We start from the raw sequence: 24,898 nt of genomic DNA, 5'->3' as shown, positions 1-24,898 counted from the left end.
ATAAACTTGAAGCCTGGACCTCCCATCCAATCAGGGCTGGGTTCCAGAGAGATAGAAACTAGAGACAAATCACCCTTTCAAAGAACCGGAAAAAAGCACAGGAAAACACTGCTACGCTGAGAATGGGGCCAAAGCGCCGAGGACGAAGGAGGGATGGTGCGAGGGACACGCAACCCCAGACCACAGCCACCGGCAGCCATGCAAAAGTGACCACGGCCTGGGCAGAGATGAACAGAGTGGGCACGTCCGAAGCACAGAAAAACGGGCAAAGACGTGGACGGCAAATCAGGAAAAAGGAAGAACAGCTGATGACCACGTAAGGAGACACTCGCGCTCCTCCGCAAGCCGGCTCTGCCCACAGCTGGACCTCGAGCTCCCGGACTGCGAGCGGACACACGTCTGCTGGCTCGACCGCCCGAGCTGACGAGACACACCTGAATGCCCAGGACAGCAGACGTTTTGAGTAAAGATGGCGCCGACAGGGCACGCGGGCGCTCTTCCATGAGTGAGTGCTGCCCACCAGGACAGCGGCCACCAGACGCGGGAGCTACTGACAGCTCAAGCGGTCACCATCAAATAAAAGCCAACCTTGGCCCCTCAGTTGCACCAGCCACACTCGAGCGTGCATGGCACATGAGCCAGAGGCCATGACACTGCGGCACAGGCGCAGCACGCTCCCGCCGTCACAGAGAACCGTGCTCAGATGGTGCCTCCTGCACCGGCTGAAGACAGAAACGCCACGGAGGCAACCCCAGGAAACAGCGGAGCTCAGCATGCAACTCAGCACAACTCTCGTGGCCGCTCTTGGGGGCACAGGGGAGCGGCCTGCGGCAGGCGGGGCAGGTGCCTGAGCACCCAGGGGAGGACGAGGCTCTCCCAGCCACGTGTGTGGCTGTGGGCACACACGCAAGCAGACCACAGTGCGATGTGAGTCGCCAGAGCTGTTCCCCCACGAGACAGAGCCAGCCCTCCTCTGCCCGGTGCCAGACTGCATTCGGGGAAAGGACGGAAATTCAGACCTTACGACATGAAAACAGTCCGCCCGCGTCAAAGACTACCGAAACACAACCTTCTCCACGACTGAAGAACTGCTCGTGCAACAGCAAAAAAAGCAAACTGATCAAAAAATGGGCCGAGGCCCTCAATAGACCTTTCTCCAAAGAGGACATAAGGGTGACCAATAAACCTTATGTCATGAAAAGATGCTCGATGTCACTAATTGTCAGAGAAATGCAAGTTAAACCCACGACGAGATATCGCTCACACCTGTCAGAATGGCATCATCAGTAAATCGACACGTGCTGGCAAGGACGTGGAGCAAAGGGAGCCCGCACGCACTGGGGCTGTAAACTGGTGCAGCCACTATGGACAACAGGGTGGAGGCTCCTCAAAAGATCAATGCTGAAACCAGCACGGGACCCCGCAGTTCCACTTCTGGGTGTTTATCCACGGAAATCCAAGACACTAAAGTGAAAACACGCACGCACCCTGTGTTTGCTGCAGCATTATTCACGAAAACCAAGATACAAAAGCAGCCGAAGTGTCCATGGATAGATGACTGGACAAAGAAGTGGGACATACACACGATGGAAAATTAGCCTCAAAAAGGATGCAATCTTGTCACCTGCAACGCGGACGGTCACAGAGGGCGTCATGCTAAGTGAAATAAGTCAGACCGAGGAAGACAATACCACGCGATCTCACTTACACGTGAAATTTAAAAAGCAAAACAAATCAAAACGGCTGAGTTTGTGGATACGGGAAACGGCCTGGCGGTCACAAGAGCCGGGGGCGGGGGGGGGTGGGGTCAAAAGGCACGACTGCCAGCGCCAAGGGCGGTCAGTCCTGGGTGTGACGCAGAGCGCGTGGCTGCAGGGCACACGCCGCACTCTGTGCCTGGGAGCTGCTAGAGAGTGGGCCTTAGACGTTCTCGTCGCAAGAACAAGGGCTTCGTGAGTGTGGGCGGTGATGCTACCAGACGCACGGTGGGGGCCACGCCACAACACGGACAAACGTCGGATCACTGCGTCGTCCACCCTGGACTGATACAATGTCCTATGTCAATCACACCCTCCGTGAACAAAACGGGCCATCACCTCGTGCTGCTCCAAGTGCAAGCCGGGCGGGTCGAGACGGCCTCTTCCTCCCCCTCCAGACGCCTCTTCTAGAACCGCGCCATGGGCGGTCAGTCCTGGGTGTGACGCAGAGCGCGTGGCTGCAGGGCACACGCCGCACTCTGTGCCTGGGAGCTGCTAGAGAGTGGGCCTTAGACGTTCTCGTCGCAAGAACAAGGGCTTCGTGAGTGTGGGCGGTGATGCTACCAGACGCACGGTGGGGGCCACGCCACAACACGGACAAACGTCGGGTCACTGCGTCGTCCACCCTGGACTGATACAATGTCCTATGTCAATCACACCCTCCGTGAACAAAACGGGCCATCACCTCGTGCTGCTCCAAGTGCAAGCCGGGCGGGTCGAGACGGCCTCTTCCTTCCCCTCCAGACGCCTCTTCTAGAACCGCGCTGGGTGAACAGAGAGAGAACAGGTCTGGGAACCGTCCACGTGGCACTTTCGCACCTGAACTCTGCGGCGTCCCAGGATCTGACCAGGTAAAAGAAAACCCCTCCTGCTCCCTCCGTCACAGCCGTACTTCTGTCAAGGACAGGATGCCTCGGCTGAGTGCACCGTGTCTGTGATGGTGACCAGGGCCGGTGTCACAGCTACAAGGACCTGGGACCCCAGAGGACCCCAACAGCCTGCACCCAACCACCACTGGCTCCACGTCGCTGTCCGTGCCTGTCACACGTCAGATCAGCCCCCGGCTCTGTCACCTTGACTCAAGCCCCGAACATCGAGAGTTTGTGGAGCATGGGCTGCCCATCCGCACCAGCACAAAACGTCATCAGACTGCAGCTCAACTCGAGGTCCCCACGTTCCAACACCCGCCTGGGACGAGGCACGCATGCTCACCTGAGTGCCACGGGCTCCGGGGCAGATTCTCCCCTAGCCCCCCGCAGCCGCTGCTGCAACACGGTCAGGGCTTCTTGGTAATTTTTTTCAGCGTCCCCTAATTTCTTTTCAAAATACAGCCTCAGCTGCTCCAGCTCAGACTCGTGCTGGGCTTTGTCCCGCTGCTGCTGCTGCTCGAAGTCCTGCCGAAGGCGCGCCAACTCTCCTGCGTGGGACGCTGGGGCCAGGGGCTGCGCGCCTGACTCTGTAGCAGGATGAGATCACACAGTTGCCGGGCCAGACACCCAGGAGAGATCGGGACGCACTGAAGACCCCGTGGCAGGGCGCAGTGGACTTCTGAAGGCCCCCAATCCCAGAAGCTGGGACGGGACCCAGGGCCCTTACACGAGGAGGGGACCCAGTGGCCCCGGCTGGAGGGGGAGGCCCCAGAGAGTGGCCTTGTTCGCCAGCAGGCAGCAGACAGGCGCAGCCCCTGCTCTCTGGTCCAGAGCCGTCAGCCCAGTGAGGCCGCTCAGAGATGAGCAGCAGCAAAACACACGTCTGTTTTCCTTTCCCGTGTCTCCTGGGCTCCACCCCACCCCCAGCCACTGTGACACGCATCCTGTGAGGGTCCCAGGTGAGCTGCCCTCAGTAAAGGGGCCGCCATGGCGGGGTCTGGAGACTCGGACGTCACCCCGCAACAGCGGAGCTCATGGGATCCCCACAGACAGCACACCTGTGACGCTAGGTGCCGGCTGAGATCTGCGTTTCAGGGGCGCTCAGCTGCAGCTGCCAGCAGCAGGAAGCCCCTCTGGTCCGCCTGGCTGGCTTCCCACTGCACGGTGCCACCAGCGAGCTGCGCGCTGAACCAGCCCTCCACGTGAGCCAAGCGTGCCGCCAGCAGGCAGCCTGCACCTCACACCACAGGCCCATCTCTAAGGAGCTCACGGACTGCCTGGGACCGCCACCCCTGCTGCCCCTTCTGGGGACCACGACGAAAACCACACGGCTTCAGCATGAGGACGTGTCCCCAGCATGAGCTGCTCACCACTCAGCACCTGCCCGTCGCTTCCTGTGGACTCGAACTGGACCTCCTGGGACTGCGTCTGAAGCTCTCCGCGTGACGTCTGAGGATTCTCCACCTGGGGAAGGCAGGTGACAGTGTGGGACACAACCGAGGCTGAGCCCCAACGGCAGCACACTCGTCGTCATCGTGCCCCAAGTGACAGCCCAGGCTGATGCGGGCAGTAGAAGCTGCAGTCCCATCGTGTGGCTGAGAACCAGCAATGGCAGCTCCAGAGAAATCGAGTTAAAGGTGCATGAGCTGACTGCAGCTTCGTCACACCTGGTGTCTCACAGATCAGCTATGCAGGGCCTGACCTTGCTCCCTGCAGACACCACTTCTTGTCACTGAGAACAGACCCTTACTGTCCTTCTCACCGTCAGGGGAAGGTTGTGGGGAACACTTGGCACACTCTGGGCCCCGCAAGGTGAGTGACTGGCACCAACCATATCCTAGTCTCCCAGGAAGTCCCCTGTCGTCCCATTTAATTCGTCCCACTCCAAGATTCTGTCACTGTGCCCCATGGGCCCTGTCTTCTCCTGTGGTCACAGCTGCCCTCACCCCTTTGAGATGCTAAAGCTCCCTCTGCAGCCTTAGTCAGCACCCCTAAAAAGTGGCTTCTTTCGAGGGGACTGGACCTAGCACAGCAAGCCCATGCTCTGTGCCACTCGCCCTGCACCAACGAAGCAGAGAGCAGCTGACGCCCACCCGCCTGGGGCCAGAGTCAGCGTGGTCAGGTGTGGCCCAAGGCACTAAGCTGGGCAGCAGAGTGCAGGGCTGAGACCAGAGGTCGGGCCCCACATGAGGGGACATGGGAGCTCGGCCTGAGCAAGGCCCCTGCAGGCTTTCTCCCCCGGTACAGGATGCAAGGCGCCCTCCATCCGTCTCTTCCCCACCAGGGAGGCCAGGCGGGCCCGAGCCAGGCTGGCCTGGGTCTGGGTGCGACAGCTGCGGTAGCCTGGGGCCCAGGCTCCTCAGGCTCTGGTTTCCTGTCCTGAGCTGCAGCCTGGCACAGGCCACAGCTGACCACGCTGCCGTTCTGCCTTCTCAGTCCCCTGAGCCAGCGTGGGCGCGAGGCCAGGCTCCAGGCTCCAGATCTACGTAAGATCTGGCCACGTGGCCCTCACTTGACAGGCGGTGTCAGTGGACAGCGAGCGGCGGCAGCAGCTGGGGTGTTTCCAGCGGCCTTCCCACAGAAGCTCCACCCTGCAGGGCAGCCTCAGAGCAGGGCCCCGCACGAAGGACACGAGTCCTGTGTCCAGGACCGAGGTCAACTCAAGTGACCCTCTGACTATGGCCTCATCTCGGCCGGCAGCACCGCCAAACACGGGGCACCTCCCTAACGAGAGGGCGCTAGGACCGAGACCCGCTCCTCCCCGGGGACGAGCATGTCCTCGGTGCATCGCCCACCTCCAGCCGTCCTCCTCCTTCCTCCTCGCGGTCGCGCCGCTCCGGGTCCTCCGCGAACCGGGGCTCCGATTCCACGTGCTCCTGCAACTCCTTCGCGATGGCCTCCTGTTGCGCCTGCAGAGGCAGGGGGCACCCTGGAGGGCACAGACCGCACTCAGGATCCTCCTCAGCAGACCGCCAACCAGCTTGCCGTCAGGAAGGACTCGGCACTGAGCACCACTCCCACTGGCGCCCCGGGCCCTCCAGGACTGGACGCTGGCACCCACTCTCCTGGGAGGGGGCGGACAGCCGGGAGCCCTGCGTGTTGCGCAACACGCAACCCACGTGAAAAGGGAACAATCCCAACGCTGCTGTTTCGGGAGGAATGTAACACTAGAACAGAAGTTTCGGGAAGGTTCGGGGGCCTCGAGAGGCCTGTGACCCATGAGCGGAGACCCCGCAGCTGACCAGCTTGCAGCCACCCACGCCGCCTCACCCAGGTGTCACATGCACTGTGGCCGGCATCTGAACACGGAGGCAGCATAAACCCAGCAAAATCGCAGCATTTATCCCGGGATTACACAGGGAAACTGAGTCCCCATTCGGCACCTGTTCCTCTCAGATACTCACATTCAGCCTGATTTTTGGCTTGAAAAGTCTTTTCCAACTCAGCTTTCTGTTCTGCCAATTCTTTCTCAAACTGGCTTCGTAAATGATCAACCTCTGACTGATGCTGGGCAGATAACTCTTTGCGTAGGTTTTCTAAGCACAGATCTCTCTCGGATTCCCAGTCTCGCTTTAGGATCTGATTTAAATAAGAAAAAAGAGTACGACCAACAGTTAATGATCTGCGATAAAAATGTTTTAACCACACACTTAAAAACTGGGAAGTCACCCCCTGCCCAGGACAGACGACCACAGGAAACTGGCTCTGGCTGTTCAGTCAGTCCATGGCTGCTGAAGGGAGGAGCCCGAAGAACCCACGAGGCCAAGAGCCCCCAGGGACCAGAGCAAGGACCTCCGGCCCAGAGAAGAGCCATCTCTGAGCACCCAGCAGAGGCGTGCGGTCACGCATCTGGCTCCATGCAGACCAGGGGTGCTACAGAAATGGCACTGAGCCCTGCAGGATGGCCAGGCTCTGCCCCACGTGCCCTGGGAAACGAGTCCCCACTACCAGTGCCCAGGGGTGGGGCTGGGGCACCAGCGCCAACACCCACTCCACAAAAGCAGCCTTGAGAGAGAGACAGGTCGTGGGGATCAGAAGTTCCAGTGAGATCTCTCGGAAGGCAGCCGACGCTGTTACAGCCTGAACCACCACTCCTTCCCCCAAAAGGGCTTGGGTGGCCGCAGTGGGACAAAGACTGGCCGTGCCAGTGTGCCCAGCAGTATGGCCCCCAGGTGGGCCTGTACCCCATGCACCTCCCTGCGTGAGGACAAAGGTCTGTGACCCCAGCACAGCCCGGGCCGCTCAGAAAACCAGACTTGGGACGGAAAAGCCTTGTGTCACGCAAGCCGTCTGGCAAACCGAACTGCGCAAACGCAAGGCGGCTCAGCTCTGGAAGGCACATTTCCAAAGCGTGTCCGCCCGAGGCTCCGCCTGGCTGTGCTGGGGTCGCGCGGCAGAGGGGCAGCTGGCAGGGGAGGGCAAGCAGCGGCGAGTGCACACAGAACGACGCCCATCACGATACCTCGACCGCCTGGACATTCTTTTCCACCTCCGACTGCAGCTTCTCCTCCAGCTCGGCTGTGAGAAGACAGAGAGGAACTCAGATGCCCGAGTATCACACCTGCGCGGTCTGATTGCCCAGGAGAGGAAGGGCCCCGGCAGCCTCCAGCCACGCCCCGAAACATCCCGGCATCAGTGGGACCACAGGGCCGTCTGTGAGGGAGCAGGCGTGACGACGTCCGCCGTGCGTAAACGAGGGGCATGGCCTCCAGCTAGCTGGCTGGGCCTGGCGGGCGCTCCCCAGCGGGTGTGGGGCCTGCAGACAGGTGCTGCCCAACACGCCAGGGCCCGTGCCGGCTTCACTTCTCAAACGAGACTCAATGGACGGACAGGCACACAGGCGCTCGGGCCCGCAGAACGGGCGACAGGTAGCGAGTGATGGATGTCCTCAACTTAGGTGTCTGATGTCCCCACAATTCTGACACGCTCAAAGCACTGAGGTGCAATGCTTCGAGTGGATCATGTGGTATGACATGTCGCTCCGTGAAGCTACCGCTTAGGCACAGACGTCTACAAAAGGGAGTGACGACCTCACCGAAGGATGTACAAAAGACACCAATGTGGACACATGGGAGTCCATTTGGGTACACAGAGCTCAGTACTGGCCAGAGAAGCAAGGTTAGGCGGCCCCCTGAGTGTGTGGCTCTCTGGGCACAGGGCGAGCAGCCTGGGGCATGTGGGTTCTGTGTCCGGGAGCATCTGGGTCTGGGTCCCGTCAGCGGTGCAGACACGGACCTCCGGCAAGTGAGCGAATCACTTCCAAGACATCGCTTTGAACGTTAGCACGAGCCGCTTGGACAAGTGGACAGAAGGCACGGGGCCAGCAGGGTAGGACAGAGACACAGAGGATGCAATGCCGCCAGACAGAGGTGACCCCGGGCCCGGCGGAGGTACGGAGACCACCGCCCAGCAGCTCGCTGGGGAGGCGCCCCCAAGACAGATGCCACCTCGGGCACGCCGGAGGCCCATGCAGCCCGCAGCACACACCTGTCTCCTGGCAGCGCCGCCGCACCAGCTCCTCCCGTTCACGCGCGTGCTGCTCGCGGGCGAGCTCCAGCTCCAGCCGCCACCTGCTCTGCAGCAGGGCCAGCTCCTGCGCGTGGCGGCCGCTGAGCGTGTCCCGCAGCTCCGTCAGCGCCGCCTCTTTCTCCTTCTGCAGCGTGGCCTGCGTCAGCTCCAGCCGCGCCGTGTGCATGTGGCTCAGGCTCAGGCGCAGCGCCTCCAGCTCCAGTGGGGGCGCCGGCTGCAGGGGAGAGGCCTTTCTAGGTGCCACTGGGGGAGCAGGGCCTTGACCCCGAGACCCCAGGAGCCCTGCGCCCCCGCCCCGCGAGTCCTCATCCCTCAGCACTGCCTTGCCACCACAGCACCGCTCGTGTCGAAGCAGTGGGATGGGCGGATGACAGGGGATATGGCTGGCCATGCAGAGTGTGTCCCTGGCACCTGGCCCAAATGGCTGCCATTGGGTGTCCACATGTGTCCCTCCACTTTCCACAGCCCCACACAGACATGACAACAAAGCCAACCAGGAAAGCAGACACAGCACACCTGCAGCTCACACTATCCACTCTGTGACAGTCCCCCCACTCTGCCACCCTCCCAGATCCCAGTCCCCCGGGTGCTGGTGTGAATCGCAGTGTCCAGTCACCTGGGTCTGCAGCTGCACTGCCATCGTGGGCTGCTGCCCGTCAGTCTCGTCGCCGTGTCTGTTCAGCAACTTCAGGTTCACGTGCCTGTTCACAGTCCTGGGGGAAGGAGGCAGAAAATGTGACCCAGACAGTTAACACCAAAAGTAACGCCCGGCCAGAGCATGGAAAACAAACGTCCTCACAAAAACGTGCCCCGGAGCGTCCACAACAGCTCTGTTCACAAGAGCCAAAAAGTGGAAAGAACCAGAGTGTCCACCGACAGGTGACTGGGAGGCAACCGTGCACCCACACACTAGGACATCGTCCAGCCACGAGGGGTGGCCTACTGACACACCGCAACACTGACGGACCCCGAAACACACATCGCGCGTTCCAGACACGCCGGAGACGGCCAGCACAGGCAAATCCAGACGGAAAGCAGAGGTGGCTGCCAGGCCCCAAGGGGAGGGAGCAGCGTGGTGTGACTGCTGAAGACACGGGTGTCCTTTCGGGTGCTGAAACGCTCGGAACTAGTTGTGACAGATGCACAGGCCAGTGAATGTACTAAAAGCCACTGGAGCACATTCGTAAAAATGGTGACTTTTGTTACGTAAATTAGATCTCAGTAAAAACAACTGAAAGAATATGCAACCTGTCTGAGTGGCTTAGTGTGAAGTCAAAAGCTCAGAAACAAAGGCGGCAGGCGTGGTGACTGGGCGAGCAGAGCCCGCTTGCCCCTCGCTCACTGTGGCAAAGACTAGGACATCGGGACTGACCTCGAGCTGCCCCCGCCATGCTCTGGGTAGGAGACCGCCACACACAGGTGACTGTGGGAGACCAGGGCGGTCACCGCACCGAGGAAGGCAGAACGTGACAGCTCTCCTCAGTGCATGAAAGGTGACCTCTCGTCGACATCCAGAAGAAGGGGCAGAAGGTCTGGGGAGAGCCGATGTGGGCTGGGCCAGCAGGGCCGGAGCGCCCCACGCGGCAGCTCTGCCTCTGGCCTCCTGCGCCCCGAATTCCACCCGGAGAGACAGGACGCTCGGAGACAGCTCTCGCTGGCCTGGCGTGCACTGCGGGGGAGCCCTCGGGCAAGGAACACACCTTAACAAGACAACCTCGAAGAATGCCTCTGTGACGGCCCCGGGCTGTTGGGGGACCGTCGCCACCCAGCTCCCGCTGAGGTCGCTCTGAGTCTTCATCCCCGCTCCAGCAGGGTCCTCCAGCTAAGAGGGCAAGGGCCAGAGAAGGGCCCCGACAGTGACCCGCAGGGCTGCAGCCCCAGGCTCCCAGGCTCCCAGGCTCCCAGGCTCCCAGGCTCCCAGCCTCTGCGCCTGCTCAGAGCCCGCACTCTGCTCCCGCACCTCTCGAAGCCCTAATGACGCCGCTGCCCCTTTGTAACGAATGTTGCTTCTTCTCGTGTTTCACCGGGTGCTTGACACCTGAATTACTAAATTTTAGTTTCTCAAGAAATTCTAGTCTTTCGGACCCGTGCACATTTTCCAAGCTCCTAATTTTATATAAGTACAATATTTTATATTCCAGATTTTCCTTTTGGACATAAATTCCTCTTTCCAAATTTGTGGAGATAGCATTTTTAGTTTCAGTGGATTTCCCCCGACGGCTGCCTGACCAGTCCGGCTTTACCCGGCCGTGCAGACTGAGCTGATGGTGGCTCAGTCCGCAAAGCAGCGACACGCGCCCGGGGCCTGCCCTCGTGGCTGGGCCGCACCGCAGCTGCCCAGCTTCTTTTCTGGGCGGTGACAATGACTCAAGGGGGCTGACATTTCACACATTTCATTCTCTCCTGCAGGACAAAGGACGATGAAAACATTTACTCTATTTTCTTTTTTAGGAGAGGAAACCCTTGGCTGACCTCACAGATTGCAAGGACCTTGTCAACTGACAATCCTTATATTTTATTTTTTACGTCTACAGCACCCGGCCTTCCTAGGTGGTCTCCCATCCAAGTACTAACCAGGCTCGACCCTGCTTAGCTTCCCAGATCAGACGGGATCGGGCTTCTTCAGGGTGGCACGGCCGTAGACCTATTTTTTTTTAAATAGAGAAAAAATTGAGTAAAGCATATTTTATCTTGCGATTATCACACAGGTCCACGAGACCCTCGTGGGTATCTAAGACACAATCTTGCTGTTCCCTGTTTCGTCATCCTAAGAGTTATTTTATCATACTCATCATCACGACCAACTGTGCCGGAAGTTCAAATAACGTGAAAGCAGGAGGCGGCGGAGACTGCCTTTCTGAGTTGACAGTGAAATGAATGGCCGCTCTTCGGCTTTCTCACGGACTGGACAGACCATCTTTGTAACCTGCTCTGCTATGACGATTCTCTAAGAGCTTTCCACTTTCCTCTCAACACAGCAAAGAGAAGAAGGCTGACAGCAAACACCACTCACAATCGTTAGTCGACAAAAGGCCAACAGACAGAGCAGCACGTGAGGACACCGATGACAGCGAAACTGACAAAAATGAACCCTCAAGTCACGAGTCTTCGAAGGACAGCCAGTGCCCGATCTACTTCCTTGAAATCAGAAACCACTAAGTGAACGTCCCTAAGGACAAAGGGGAGACGTGACAGTCTCACCCAGCTGGTCACGGCAGGAAGACTCATGTCACGATGTCCGCACTATCCCGCTTTGCTAAAAGCATGTGGCGATATTCTTTCAGTGTTTTGTTTGTGTGCCAAACTTTACTAATACACAAAGATTTGTATAAAACTTCCTAATAAAGTTGTTTTAAATTGTTGCTTAGTCTCACTTCTGTAAATTATCTGTAAAACAACTTAAAAGGACAAAAAAGGAAACGAGGTCCGTGGGACCCAAACGATAAATGGTGACGACTATTTTTCCTGGTAACTCAGACAAATACGAGGGAAAGCTCTGGAATCGCACTTCCTAAACGTCTACAGTACTCCTTAAGTCTTCTGTCCCAGATTCGGCAAAGGTGATTTTCTTCCGAAATTCTTTGCCTCTGTGCAACTTTGGGGGGTTCTCACGCAGGAAACAGCCTCTCCTTATTTTGTTCCTGATGCAGAACTGAAAGGTCAAGTGCTGTTTTCTGCCACTGAGTCAACTGCCAGCAACGAGACGACTGCCACACTGGTTAACATAAACTGCCTTTTCGTCACGCACTTAACGAACTGAGAGGGTGACTAGATCTGAATGCACACCATGGATATGAAGTCTTCTGCAATTCTCTCTTCCTCATAACTTCCTGAAAAGCTCAAATCGTAAAGCTGCTTAAAAACATGCCTTATTTATATATTCTTGGAACTTAATATATGCCTGTGTTTTCTGCACAGTCGAACAAATTACTTTCTTCACCCTAAGACTTTAGAATCTTTAACTGAAAGGGCATTTCAAAATTATGATATGTGAACTTTGACAAATTAATTCCTGCTACTGGATTTTCCAGTAGTTGTTTTGCTGCCTACTAACGTTTTTAGTCTTTGTATTTTAAAATATTGAACACTCAAGTGAGCTTACATATTAGATTAAACTAAAGAAAGACTGACTGTTTCACCCAGCTCAGCGGGCGTCATCATCCAGCACACCCTCCCGCCCTCCCATTCCCACGGCCCTGCCCGGGGCCGCAGCCGGGGGCACCGCCAGGGACGCAGAGCCAGCACCAACTGGCCGCCTCCACTTCAGAGTTGTTCCTCCTGGGGCACTTTTCAGCTATTATCTTATTCCTAAAGAGGGTCACAACTTTACACAATAAGCACTCCAATTAGATTATTAAAGAACAAACTTAGGCTAGAATTCATTTGCATAGAAATTACCTGTATTTACCTAACAGTTAATAAGCACTAAAGCAACAAGTGTATTAAATAAAGTATCCTTTTGGAACCAAAATAAACAATGTAATACGTTGGAAAGAATTACTATTTCACACACACATTTATATTATTTTATGCTACTCAATAAGCTCATTAAACTCCATAAAAGCTAAACTCAAAATTTCCAGATATCGGTAAAATAAAACAAAGACACCATGAATTATGTTCAAAGCACTATGATGACATGCTGGCTCTTCCAGGACTCACTCTGCTGACACGGACAGACATCGCCCGCCACCTAGGGAGACCGGCTGCACTTCCAGGTCCACGCCTGGCACCTGCCAACTGCTCTGCCACTCGGTGTCCTGCTGCTGGACGTGGGAGGGCATAGGACAGTGAACGCTATCCTGGAAGTTTACTTTTCAGAAGACCATCATTCTAAACACAAAATAATTCCTATCTTAGCACCTACACTTAGATTAAAGGCATAGTAAGTTCTCAAGAATTGTCATCAATTATTTTCTAACATATATCAAAAACCTTTCCTTTTCTGATTAAACTCATGATGTACAATTGTATGACCAGAAAAAGTCAGTAAAACATCTCCTCCTACAACACCGATGGCTTGACTGTTTATTTTTTTAAAGCCTGGGAATCAGTGATCTACAGTAACCCTATCTCTAGAAGTTAGAAAAACAGCAGCAAATTAAAACCAGAGATAACTGAAATTAAGACAAAAATTAAAGAAACATAAATTTACTACATTAAAGAAGCACAACTGAACAATCTGACTCTTAAAGAAACTGACTCTGTACTTAAAAGCCTTCCCACAAAGAACAATTCAGTCTCCACGGCTTCAGCATCTTACACGAGCTCATCCACAGAGCGAAGGACCCCTCTCACCTCAGTTCATTGCATGAGGCCAGTGTAACCTCAACACAAACACCTGACAGGAAGGGGAAATTACAGGTCACTCTCTCAAAAAACATATGTTTCGTCTGTATTGACTGAGATGATCACATGACTTTTCTCTTTTAGTCTATTAATGAATCACTGACTTTTTTGAATCTTGCACTCCACTAAAACACGCTCTACCCCACATCCACCAAAACTGTGAAAAGAGGGAAAAAACACCGTACTGTCAATCCCAATCACAGATGTTACGAAACAAGGAAAACTCTCATATGCCGCTACTGAAAGCATTCTGGACAAGTATTCGAAAACACAGTTCAACATATGCAAGTTGAACATGTACAAACACAATGACCCGGCAATTACATATCTCGTTATAGTGCCAAGAGAAAATGAACACATATACCCAAATAGACCTGTAGAAGAATGCTCACAGCAAAGGCCAACTAGCAGTAGAACAGACAAACTGAGACACATTCATACAGCAAAATAAACTACAGCTCCTGGCATGGATGAACCTCATAGACAAGATGCAGGATAAAAAGTTCCAGGCTCAAGACGCACATACTAGATTATTCCCTTTATAAAAAGCTCAGAAACTAGCGAAACTCAACGACAGTTCTAGTCAAGGTACTCCATACACAAAAAGTAACTTGAGAAAGATCTTAGACTGAAATGCAGAAACAAGTCCACAAAGCTTCAAGAAGACAGAGGAGAGTATCTTCAACGCCTTAGGGCTAAGAGATTTTTTGGGGCAGGACACAAAAAAGCACTAACCAGAGGAAAAACTGCTACATTCAACTCCATCAAAATTAAGAACGTCTGCTTATCACGAAACACCATTAAGAAAACAACTAGGCAAGCAAGACTGGGGAAGAAGAGTCACAGCACATATATCTAACAAACGAAAAATTCAAAGATTAACAAAAACCCCTACAAATCAACAAAAAGACAAAAAGATGTCAAAGGCTTACCAAAACAAAGCTAAAACAGCAACGTCCAGACACTCGACGATGTACCACTGACAATGCTTCGCATCCAATCAAAATTATTAAACGCGTCAAAAAGATGGGACATGTGACCCATAACTAAGAGAAAACTAAGCCAATGGAATTACACCCCAGAGGGACTGAGATGACAAAATTAGCAGACAAGGACACTCAAATAGCTACTATAGTGATATACAGTACTCAAAGGAAAACATGAATGTAATGAGTGAAATAGAAGATTCTAAATATTTGAAACAAACAAAAAAATACACGGCATTGCGTCAATAGACTAGATGCTGCAAAGGAAAAGATCAGCGACCTTAAGGACCTGGTAGCGGACGCTCAGAGACAGACTGGAAAAGGTTCTCAACAAATGAACAAGCAGCGCCTAAGTGACCCATAGGACAACACTAAACAATCTGAAGTATAAATATCTGACGTCAAAGAAGTGGGCGGGGAGAGGAAATGGAAAAGTTATTTGAAGAAATAACAGCCAAAAATTTTCCAAGTTTGAGGAAAACTATAACGCACAATTCCATGAAGGCCCACAAACCCCATGCAGTGTAAACACAAAGTAAACCACATCTGGGAACATCTTAATGAAACAATTTGCAATCAGAGATAAAAACAAAAATTTTAAAGTGCCTCCCTCAACAAAGAAAAGACGCTACAGGAAGAGGCATAATGACGAGAATGACAGCAGACTTCTCAGACCCCACGCGGGCCGGGGGCCCACGGGACAGCACAGAAGGTGCTGAAAGGCCGGACCGCCAGCCTGGAGTCTACGTCCAGCAAACGCATCTTTCAAATACGAAGGCAAAACAGTCATTTTCAGACAAAGAAAAGCCCAAAGAGTCCGCGAGCAGACCTGTGCCACCAAGAACTGTCCTAAGGCGGTTCCTCAGGCTGAAGGAGAAATGACGCCTGATCGGACTCTGTCCACACAAATAAAAGTCCCGGAACCGGTACATGTCGGGGACGTGAAACACAAGTACTTTTCATTTTTTAAGTTCTTTAGTAGATAACAGGCTGTTTTTAAAAAGAATGAGAAAGACTCCTGCATGCTGCTGTGGCGTGACCGCCAGAATACCGTTAGCGGGAAAAGCCACCGGAACAGGGTGTGAGGCACGCGCCGCGAGAGCAGGTGCTGGGGAGAGACACGCGCACGCATCCGCGTCTCTGCGAGAAACGTGTCGGTGGACGAGAACCTAACTTCCACGTTACCTGGAAAACAAAGACAAGCTGGCTGCAGGGGCGGGCGCAGAGCCGTCAGATTATCTTACTACACCTGCCTTTACAGGTTCAATTTTGGAACCACATCAATGTTTTACGTAATTATTTTAAAAAATTAAATCAGAAAGTGACTTTAAAACACAAGTAATTTGTAGAATGCTTGAAATAATAAATAGAAGTTATAAAAAAAGAACTCGTGACATCTGACACACTAAGAAATAAAAAATATAATAAAATAATTTCACTGCACATCTCTGTGGGAAATACCTAAAGGACAAGAATACCTGTAAAGAAATCACAAACTGTCCCAGAAATCACGAGGCTCGTCACAATACTGGAGCCTAAAACTCACGCAGAGAGAAAAGCAAATGGGCAATCGCGTCTCTGTTGGGGACAAACGCTGCTGATGTTAAAGGGGCAGAAATTTTAAACTTAAGTAGAAACTCTGTGATCTTAAATTACCAACATGAAAATATCAGTATTAATTCTTAAACTGTTCAAAACAAAATTCTGACTGTTCACTGAAATGACCTAGAAAGAGTGGCTCATCCACGAAACATCCGTCATTTAAATAACGATCATCGGATCAAGTCTCCAGCCCGGTCACAGCACCAGTTACGAAGACTGTAAACCTGAGAGAAGGGCGACAGGAGCCTTTGAAACGACAGCTCAGGGATGCAAACAACAAATCCTGACATGCAAATTCTTCAGGATAAACAACCAGCTTCTTCAACAAACACACTGCAACAGAGTCTGGGGCCTGACGAACGTGCCGGTCACAGGTCCGCCCGTGTGAGCTCAGGCTGTTGGAAGCCTTAAGAGCAGGAACCCGGGACCCAACGGGGCACCATCTAATGGCCACATTTCCGCTCACGGTTACCGGTAGCTCGTTAAGTAGTCGGCTCATTAGGTAACAGCTTTTGATGGATATCTGATGGTTGCCCACCCTCTGAAGAGCCAGGGGACAGGAAAAGGGGTCTACCTCCCCCGATCTCTAGCCGCCCCTGTGGAGGCTCTGGGCAGACACACCCCACGGAGGGCCGGGCCTCTCTAGCAAGGGTCAAACGAGGGTCCTACGAGGGTCCTTTCCCGCGTTCACACACAGATCCGTGGAGAAAACCCTGACTGTGTGAGCACCTGCATCTCTCTAGAGAAAGAGCCCGCGCATCTCACCAGCTTGGAGTTTAAAAGCACTGCTTGAAGTAGGCTTGTAGTGACAGTCACTTTATAAATAAAAACAAACGCTTTGCTTTGGCCATCTGCCTCAATCCCAATAGGAAGTTTTGCGAAGCGGACCCCCGCGCAGCTCCCACTCGCCCTCCACGGTCCTGACGGGGCCACGGAGCATGCAGAAAACAGGACGCATGCGTGCCAGGGGCAGCCCATCAGAGGGACCTACAGAGGCTCCACATTTATAGACTGCTGTAAGGTGTGAAAATTGTACACTGCATTAGTGATATAATTACAAAAATGGGGGAAATGTTATAAAAGTAACCTAATTTATTTATTGTAGAAAATACAAAAATAAAACCAAAAAACAAAAAACCTGACCACAGCAACGGAAAAGCCCAACATCTCTACCCACCCATCGCTGTTGCTGATGACCTGGTCTGTACCCTCTGGTCCTGCGAACAAAAGTCAAAATGGTTTCATAGGACCATCTTCCTGAATTAAAGTACTCGCCAAACACCTGAGTGAGAGACTTACAAGTTAAAAAAAAAAAGAAACTTAAAAGCGTGCAGCTGATAAAACAGCGAAGCAGCACCTGTTTTCAGGCAGGTAGTCTCCACCCCCTCCAAGTGACACCCCCTTAAGATGCAACGTGCAGGAACATGCACAGTCCACGCCGAGAGACGCATGAACAAACTGGGGAGAAGTAACAGCTCCTCCTTGGACCAGAGCGCAGTGAGTACGTGCGGATGGATGACGGAAACGGAAAGCCATCACGGGGCCCACACCGCGGTCATACCTGCTGTGAGCAAGCATCGGCAGTAAAAGCCAAATGAAGGGGTCTCTAAGTGTCCCCACACCATGTACTTACCAACTACGCGGGGAAACAGCGACTTCTCTATCAAAAGAAATCTGGCAGGCCCCAGTGACAGAGCGACAAAGCTGGCACCACCAGCAGTGAGACTTGCCGGGTATCACTGACACCCAGGGTGCCAGGGCCTCCACATGGTGTGCCAGGCAGGGACACCGTCACTTCCGGTGTTCTTGCCAAAACACACAGCCTGATTTCAATCAGGACGAAGCATCGAAGAAACCCAAACTGACAGGGACTCTACAAAAAAACTAGCCAGTACTTTTCAAAACCATCGAACTTATAAAAGGCAAGGGAAGACTGAGAAACTGTCCCGGATGGGGATGCGGCATTGGTGAGCGATGCAGGGTCCCAGACCAGAGAGAGGGCATGAGCGGCACTCTGGAGACGAGTGGGAAAATCTAGAGAAGCTCTATCGGTGAGCTCCGAGCACTGTTTTAACTGAAGCTGAGGCAATTATACTACAGTTACACAGGAGACCTGTGTACAGTTTCAGGAAGCCAGGTGAAGGGTACGCAAGGACTTGGTACTATTTTTTGCAACATTTTTGTAAGTCCGACATTATTTCAAAGTGAAAAACTGAAAGACATAAAACTTTAATTAAAAAAAAAAACCACTTCTGATTTGAAAATAAAAGCAAACAATTAATAAATGTAATTATACACTACGGGCTTTTCTCCTCAAAGAGCCCCGGCAGGAAGATGCGAGAAAAGCCACCGGGAGCATCCCCTTGGCCCCCTCAGCATGGCTTTCGTTTTTTCAGCTGCAACCAAGACATGGCTGCTAAGAACTGCTACTCCACTCCGAGAGAAAACTGGAGGACACCAATGGCCGGCAGTTGACATCTGACGTCAGGCCCGCCCGAGGACGGGGGTGGAGGGAGAGCAAGGCGGACAAGCTGCTCTGGAGGCTCAGCATCCACACTCTGGCCAGCTGCTCCCCAGGCAACGCGGAAGCACCGTGGCCAGGTCTTCCAAGTTTTCAAAACAGGCAAAATTCCAGATTCGCAGGTAAGCCGGCCTCAGTAAGGCAGGCCAGACGCACCCTGAGTCCAGTTCCGCCCTGGCGCCAGCCGTCCACTCAGCCCAGCCAACACCTGCACCTGCCCCTCGTGCACAGCTGGGGCGCTCACAAGTCAAGGCCCCTCTTACCAAGGCACGCAAAGAGAGCCAGCCTCCGGCGGGGGCCCAGGGAGGCTGCGTGGGGCTGGACTCTCAGCTCTCAATGCCCGTGTCCACTCACCTCCCACACCTGTCCCTGCTGTTCTCTCGCTTCCGCCAGCAAGACCCCACTTCCACACCTTCACCCCTTCCCTCCTCATCCCACGTTCAGAAAAAAGGGAAAGGACAAAGAGTGACATGTAGATCTGAGAACAGGTGAAGGAACACCTGTTAGGCTCCCACTTGTAAAATTTCCGTTACCAAAGCAAGCTCCAACACTGACTCTGCCTTCCAACGTCAATCCAAAATTTCTCAGAATCACACAAAGATGAAACATTTACTAGGAGTAAAACCATGAAAACACACCCTTCTTGGAAAGTAAAATAAAACTCTTTCCTCATTTTCGATAGGCAAAAATGTGATGATGCTGAGTACGCTTACCTGAGTCGCGCCCGCCTCATCAAGGGCGCCACTGCACGCTGCGCTCTGGCGAGCATCCCCTCCTCCCAGGAGTGCGCCGCCCTCAGGGGCTACCGCCCTCTCCTCCGGGACAGGCGCAGCGACAGCCGAGCTCTTCCCCTTCGCCGTCTTTTTCTTCGAATGCGCACAGTCACCTTTTGTTTTTCTCTGTCGGAACTGAGCAAGCTGCGCAAAAACGTAGAGAAGTAGTAAAGGCAGAAGTAAGTGAGAAAAATGTAACAGAACCACCAAGTCAGCAGGCTCGTGGGGAACATGAGGCTCTGGGGTGGCTCGGTGCACTCAGCCACAGCTGGCCAGGTTCACGCCAACCACCAGATCGCTGTCCCACTGACACCTAGGATGCCAGGACCTATGCTCAGAATTGCACCCAGGTGCCTTACAGTGAAGACTGCCCGTCATGCTCATGCACCCAGGAGAGAGCGGCCGAGTGGCAGAGCGGCTTTTCTAGCTCCTGGCATTCACAGAAAAGCATTTTTAAAAATGCACCTATTTAAAGGACCGGTAGCTTAACCGAGGTATGTTTAAGGTTTAGAACTATATAAAAGCTAAAATCTCTCCCTTTTTGCCCCCATTTCTCCCCAGTCAAGGAAATACATAGCCAACTCCCTGGCCATAGACTCTGAGACAAAGTACCGAAATAGCAAAAAATTAATTAAGCCAGGTCAATCTAACATTCTCCTTTATGGAATCAGATGTTCTAGTTTTCATGACACAGCTCACCAAAGCACCAGGGACCTCCACAGAATGTCGCCCATCAAAAGGCACAACCCAGCTGTTCTGTCCCTCGAATCGGAGGTTCAGACTTTGCTCACATCCCACCCCCCCACTTACACCTTACTTAAAAGGTATGCGGTCTCACAGTGTTTGCAAAGGGCAACATCTGTACCTTTAAATGACAACTGTGGTCACAAAAAAAAATGCGTTTAAGAAACATCTAAGTAAATGATAATGAAAGTGCACAACTCACTCCTTGGGCATAAGAAAATTCCGCAAGGCCATTCTCGTGAGAAAAACCGTCTGGCAGGGCAGGCAGCGCCTTCAAAACTAGCCCCTCATCCCCTTCACGCCCCAGCCCATCAAACCTCAGCACTGCTGACGAGTCCCCTTCCTGCATCACAGCCCTCGCCTCCGGCTGCCCAACAGGAGCTATCTTGTTCCTTCCCGAGACCAGGTTAATCGTCGCCCTGGAAGCTCCTGCGAGCACATTTACTCACATTTACAGACCACAGCAAGCTCGGGGCACACACAGTGCTAAGCCCAGGCACATGCAAAGAGAGAAGAAAACAGGCCACAGCCTCCCTATTCAAACGTGTCAGAAGTTTCACCTTCACGGGAAGCTTGAAAGAGGCCACTCTGTCCTCTGCCCGTCACCCTGTCATTAGATGCTACTGTTCCTGTCATTAGCTCACACCAGTCACGAACTGTTCTGAACGGTTTATTTAATGCAAGGGCCCTGTCGTTTCCCAAGGGAAGGGACGAGCAGTGAATACTTCCCACTAGCTAATCCACGGAAAACTCCCAACAGTCGACCACATCTGACCTGGAACACCGCAACGTCCTGTGGCTCTCGCTACTACTCGCTGGCACTGCAGAGAGGGTCCCATTCATTTGTCCCTGACAGCGGGTCACTTTCCACAGCCACAAGAGGGTGGGGCCCAAGCCACAGCCAAAGCGTCCATGGAGGTTCTATTCTGCCACTAGAGCCCGGGGCCACTCAGCACATGGTATAATCCCGCAAAGTTCTGGTTCTCAATGTGCCAAAACATTGAGAACCAGAACTACACCTCTGTGAAAATGTGTTAGAACAAAGATGATCAAAACGCGCCTGGAGACACAGGACTCCAGGACCACTGAGTCTGAGGCAGCATCCGCATCCCAGGGATGTAGCACACGCCCCAGGAGGCTCTGTCTGGATGTCTGGAGCTTCCCTAGGAACCCAGCATGGGGGAGTCCTCCACCCTCACCTGCTCAGAACCATCCACCTTAGTCCCAAACAGCAGGGAGGCAAGAACAGGAGCTTCTGGACGCCAGCAACATTAAGCAGTAGCAGGTCAGCTGTAGGTACTTCGCAGTATAAACAAGTCACGTGTTCCTAGACTACTACTCAGAGACCTTTTTATATTTAAAAAATATTGCAAAATTCCAAGTAAAACGAAAATCTGCAAGTACTTCAAAACGGATGAAAGCGGACGTGAGCCCTAGAGAGCGCGCCTGTCTGCCAGGACTGAGGGAAGTCACAGGCGCTCGAAGTCCTCCAGGAATCCTGAGCGCTGACAAAGTGGAGCCGTAGCAGGTACAGGTGCGCACAGGGGTGCAAGTGCGCGACGTGACGTGCTGGCTGTCCAGGAGAACGAGGACGCGCGGTGTGGTGACAGTGTCCTTCCCCTATCAGCCTGCCCTTCATTTTCTACTGGGGTCTGGATGTGTGCGGGCGGTGAGGGACGCGGAGCGTTCCTAAGCCACCACTGTCCGTTTGGGCACCTCGGACCCTGGCGGAGACTTCATGGCAACTCCAAGAAAGGCCACCACGCCAGCTTCCCTAGAAACGCGGGAGGGCGGGGCGGGGTCCCCGCAGACACCCCCACCCCGCCCGCTGCCACCGCTCGTCCTGGCCCAGGCCGCCCCGCCAGCGACCGGCCCCCGGGAGCGGAGCCGCGCGCCCCCGGCGCCCGATTGGCTGTGGCCAGGGAGGGGGCGGGCCCGGGCAGAGGGCGGCGGATTCAAGATGGCGGCGGCCAAGAGGCGGCTTCCAGCCCAGTTGGTGGAAAGGGCAAGAGTGTGGCGGCGACCCAGCCTGGCGCGTCCGCTCCTGGCAGGGGCAGTGGCGGGCACTGCAGCCCGCCCGTAAGGGTCCACACCGGGGCAGCGGGGGGAGGAGGCGCTACCGTTTACCTTCGCTCTCCCAGCCTCCACCTTTCTGCGCCGCTGCTCTTGCTCATCTTCCATGTCCCTTCAGGGCCCTGCAGGGTCGCCCGCGAGGTGACGGGGCCGATGCGGCACCGCCTTCGCTCTATTTACACTCCCTCCCCCTTCGTCCCGGCTCGCCCTCCCCTGCGACAACTGTCACGCAGACGTGAGCCCGCCCCGCGTCTGGCCCCGCCCTTGGGCGAGCACCGCTGGCCCCGCCGCCAATCAGGGCCCACGTTCCTGCCCTCGCTCCTGCGCGTTTAGGGAGGTGCGGCCCAAGCGGAGCTCCGCCCCTGCAAGCCTCTGATAGGCGCAACGATATTCCAATCAGCAGAGCGCAGTGGCCTTGGAACTCGCTGTGGTTGGTCGATTTTAAAAGAGCTGGGACACCGCCGGGTCTGCTCAGGGCGCACGTTGGGAGATGCTATTCCGCGGTTTCCCGCGCGTGTCGCAGGAACGTCAAGGACCACGCAGCAAGGGTAGCCATTCACTTTGTCCCTGACTCGTTACTCGGTTGTTAAGCGTGGTCCCTTGGGGAGTCGAGGCCGACTCCAAAGTAGCCGGAGTGCCTGCAGAGCCCACCCCACCTTCCTCTTCAAGGAAGTGCTTCCGGGCCGCCCACTCCCGTGCCCACCCGCATCTACATCGTGAGCGCCCAGGGAACAGCTCCGGAGCCGGGCCCCCTTGCCTGGGAAGTTGCGACTGGCTTCGGCTGCAGTGGGCATCTCGCGTCTCCTCCCGCTCCGTCATGTCCCTCCCCTGTATTCTCAGGGGGCTGAACCCTGGTCACTGGTGTGCTCCCTTCGCCTCTGGGGTGCTCTTTGTTCATTTCACAGTCGCAGACAGCCAGCAAGGTCGCTTGGATTCTTTTCCTATGCTTCGCTTCCCCTGTCGTGTGACCACTTCTACCTCCTTGCCTGTGGGCGCCTGGACTCACAGAGGGAGGCCAGAGTGCCAGGGCACCCAGTTAGGAGTTCGGTGGAAATCTGGGTCAGGACCTCCAACCACACAGAGCCCAGAGTCGCAGGGACAGGAAGCCATTAAGACTGGCGCCACTCCTGGACCCATGTATTCTTCATACTGGGGACACTGTGAGATTGGGGTCTCAGTTAATGTGGCTACCCCCAGCTTGCAGCTACTGGATGGTGCGGCATACGATCTGACCGGAGGGTCCCACCCTCACTGTCCGTACCTTTGCCATAAAGTGGTCCCCTGGGTCAAAGAGTTTTGGGGGGACTCCATGCGGGTGGGAAGTTGTGCCTGCTGAGGCACTGCCGGCAGGAAAGGCAAAGCCGTACCTGGAGCACATCTGTTCCTGTCCCACAGTCTCTGGAACCTCAGGACAGAAGGGACTCCATAGGCTGACCTGCCAAGTGGCCTGTGGTGTCCTTGAGGAGAAAAATTAGGATAAATTTTTAAATGAAAACAGCAGTTGTACCCAGTCCTAGGTCACCAGATGGAGAGAGGTGGCCAGTGAAAAGCAAAAACAGTCTCAAGTGGAAAAGAATGAAGGCTTCGAAATGTTTGGGTAAATCATTCCATGTGCTGTATTTACCACTACAATTTTGCTGTGAACCTGAAACTGCTCTAAAAAGAATAAAGTATTAAAATTTTTTTAAAAGGAGGAAAAGGAATGACTTTGGTTAATAATTCATGTTCTCTAGAAATCTGAAGTCTCATGAAATCATTATTCCTTAGCTTAAAACTTCACTCTAACTGTTTGTCCAAGAAAGAAAACAATGCAAAGTGTTTATTCCCAGCTCATGGTTTTAATTAACAATCAAATGCTGGTAGTGTAATCAAGCTCATTGAAAGCTGATAAGCTCTGATTAATTTACATTAATCCAAAGCATCTGACCTGTACATCTTGTTACTCTAGCGTAACTACCTGGGTGAGTGATGCCAACCCGTGCAGGTGCCCAGGGAGCAGCAATGCTGTTACCAGGGGGTGATCTTATTTACCTAAACGTGCCTAACATTCTGTCTTATTTTACCTTTTCTCATCACTCTCGGTAACATCTCACCATTAAAAGGAAAATGAAAGCAAAGCCCTTAAGTTAAGGTCTCTCAATAGAACACACCACATTTCAATTGCAGGATTAGGGCGCCACAGAGTCCAGGAGGATGACAAAGACTAGGTAGGAGTCACAACTCAGCAAGAGACACGGAGACCACTGAATAGACCTGTGCCTTGACTTCGCTCTGCGAGGAGAGAAAACACCCATGAAACAGCTCTGCTACAGGTCTGGGCCATTGTAGAGCTGGGTAGTATGACAGGACTTCAAAGGGGCTGCAACTAGAGAGGTGGCATGAAAAGATTGGGGTAGGTGACCGTGCAGAAGTCATCGTGGCAAATGCACTTGTGTGTCTGAGTTTCCTGTCCCATCCGCCCATGCCTGTGCCTTTACTTGAAAGGGGTGTGCATGCAGACTGTATTCTCTTTACATACTACAGTGGATCTGAACTCTGGGGACCCACGTGAATGGTTGTCCCCGCTGGCCTGGTCAGCCATCGTCAACTGTTCTCAGAACCCCAGAATCATGTCCATGGCCATTCTAGACAGGTCCTGTCATTGGGGGATACTCACCCTCAGGGATAGAAATGACCACACTCAGGTGCGGGCTGT

The 24,898-nt window shown here is 53.8% G+C and overlaps 1 protein-coding gene and 1 pseudogene across 1 annotated transcript in view; both read right to left on the bottom strand.

Moving 5' to 3' along the window:
* PCNT (pericentrin) overlaps positions 1-22,462 on the bottom strand; it is an 89,405-nt gene extending 66,943 nt beyond the window's left edge. The window contains 11 exon segments of the mRNA XM_025040317.1: positions 2,443-2,521; positions 2,970-3,213; positions 3,997-4,090; positions 5,422-5,555; positions 6,031-6,205; positions 7,089-7,144; positions 8,114-8,369; positions 8,772-8,832; positions 8,834-8,868; positions 19,327-19,530; positions 22,258-22,462. Of these exon segments, the coding sequence (XP_024896085.1) occupies positions 2,443-2,521; positions 2,970-3,213; positions 3,997-4,090; positions 5,422-5,555; positions 6,031-6,205; positions 7,089-7,144; positions 8,114-8,369; positions 8,772-8,832; positions 8,834-8,868; positions 19,327-19,530; positions 22,258-22,311 (1,392 nt within the window). The 5' untranslated portion in view covers positions 22,312-22,462.
* Positions 10,681-10,799, bottom strand: LOC112471667 (annotated as a pseudogene).
* Positions 22,463-24,898: the final 2,436 nt, after the last annotated feature.

The sequence above is a fragment of the Pteropus alecto genome, unplaced genomic scaffold, assembly GCF_000325575.1.
Source record: "Pteropus alecto unplaced genomic scaffold, ASM32557v1 scaffold339, whole genome shotgun sequence".
Taxonomy (NCBI): domain Eukaryota; kingdom Metazoa; phylum Chordata; class Mammalia; order Chiroptera; family Pteropodidae; genus Pteropus; species Pteropus alecto.
This window is presented reverse-complemented; position numbering and strand designations above follow the sequence as displayed.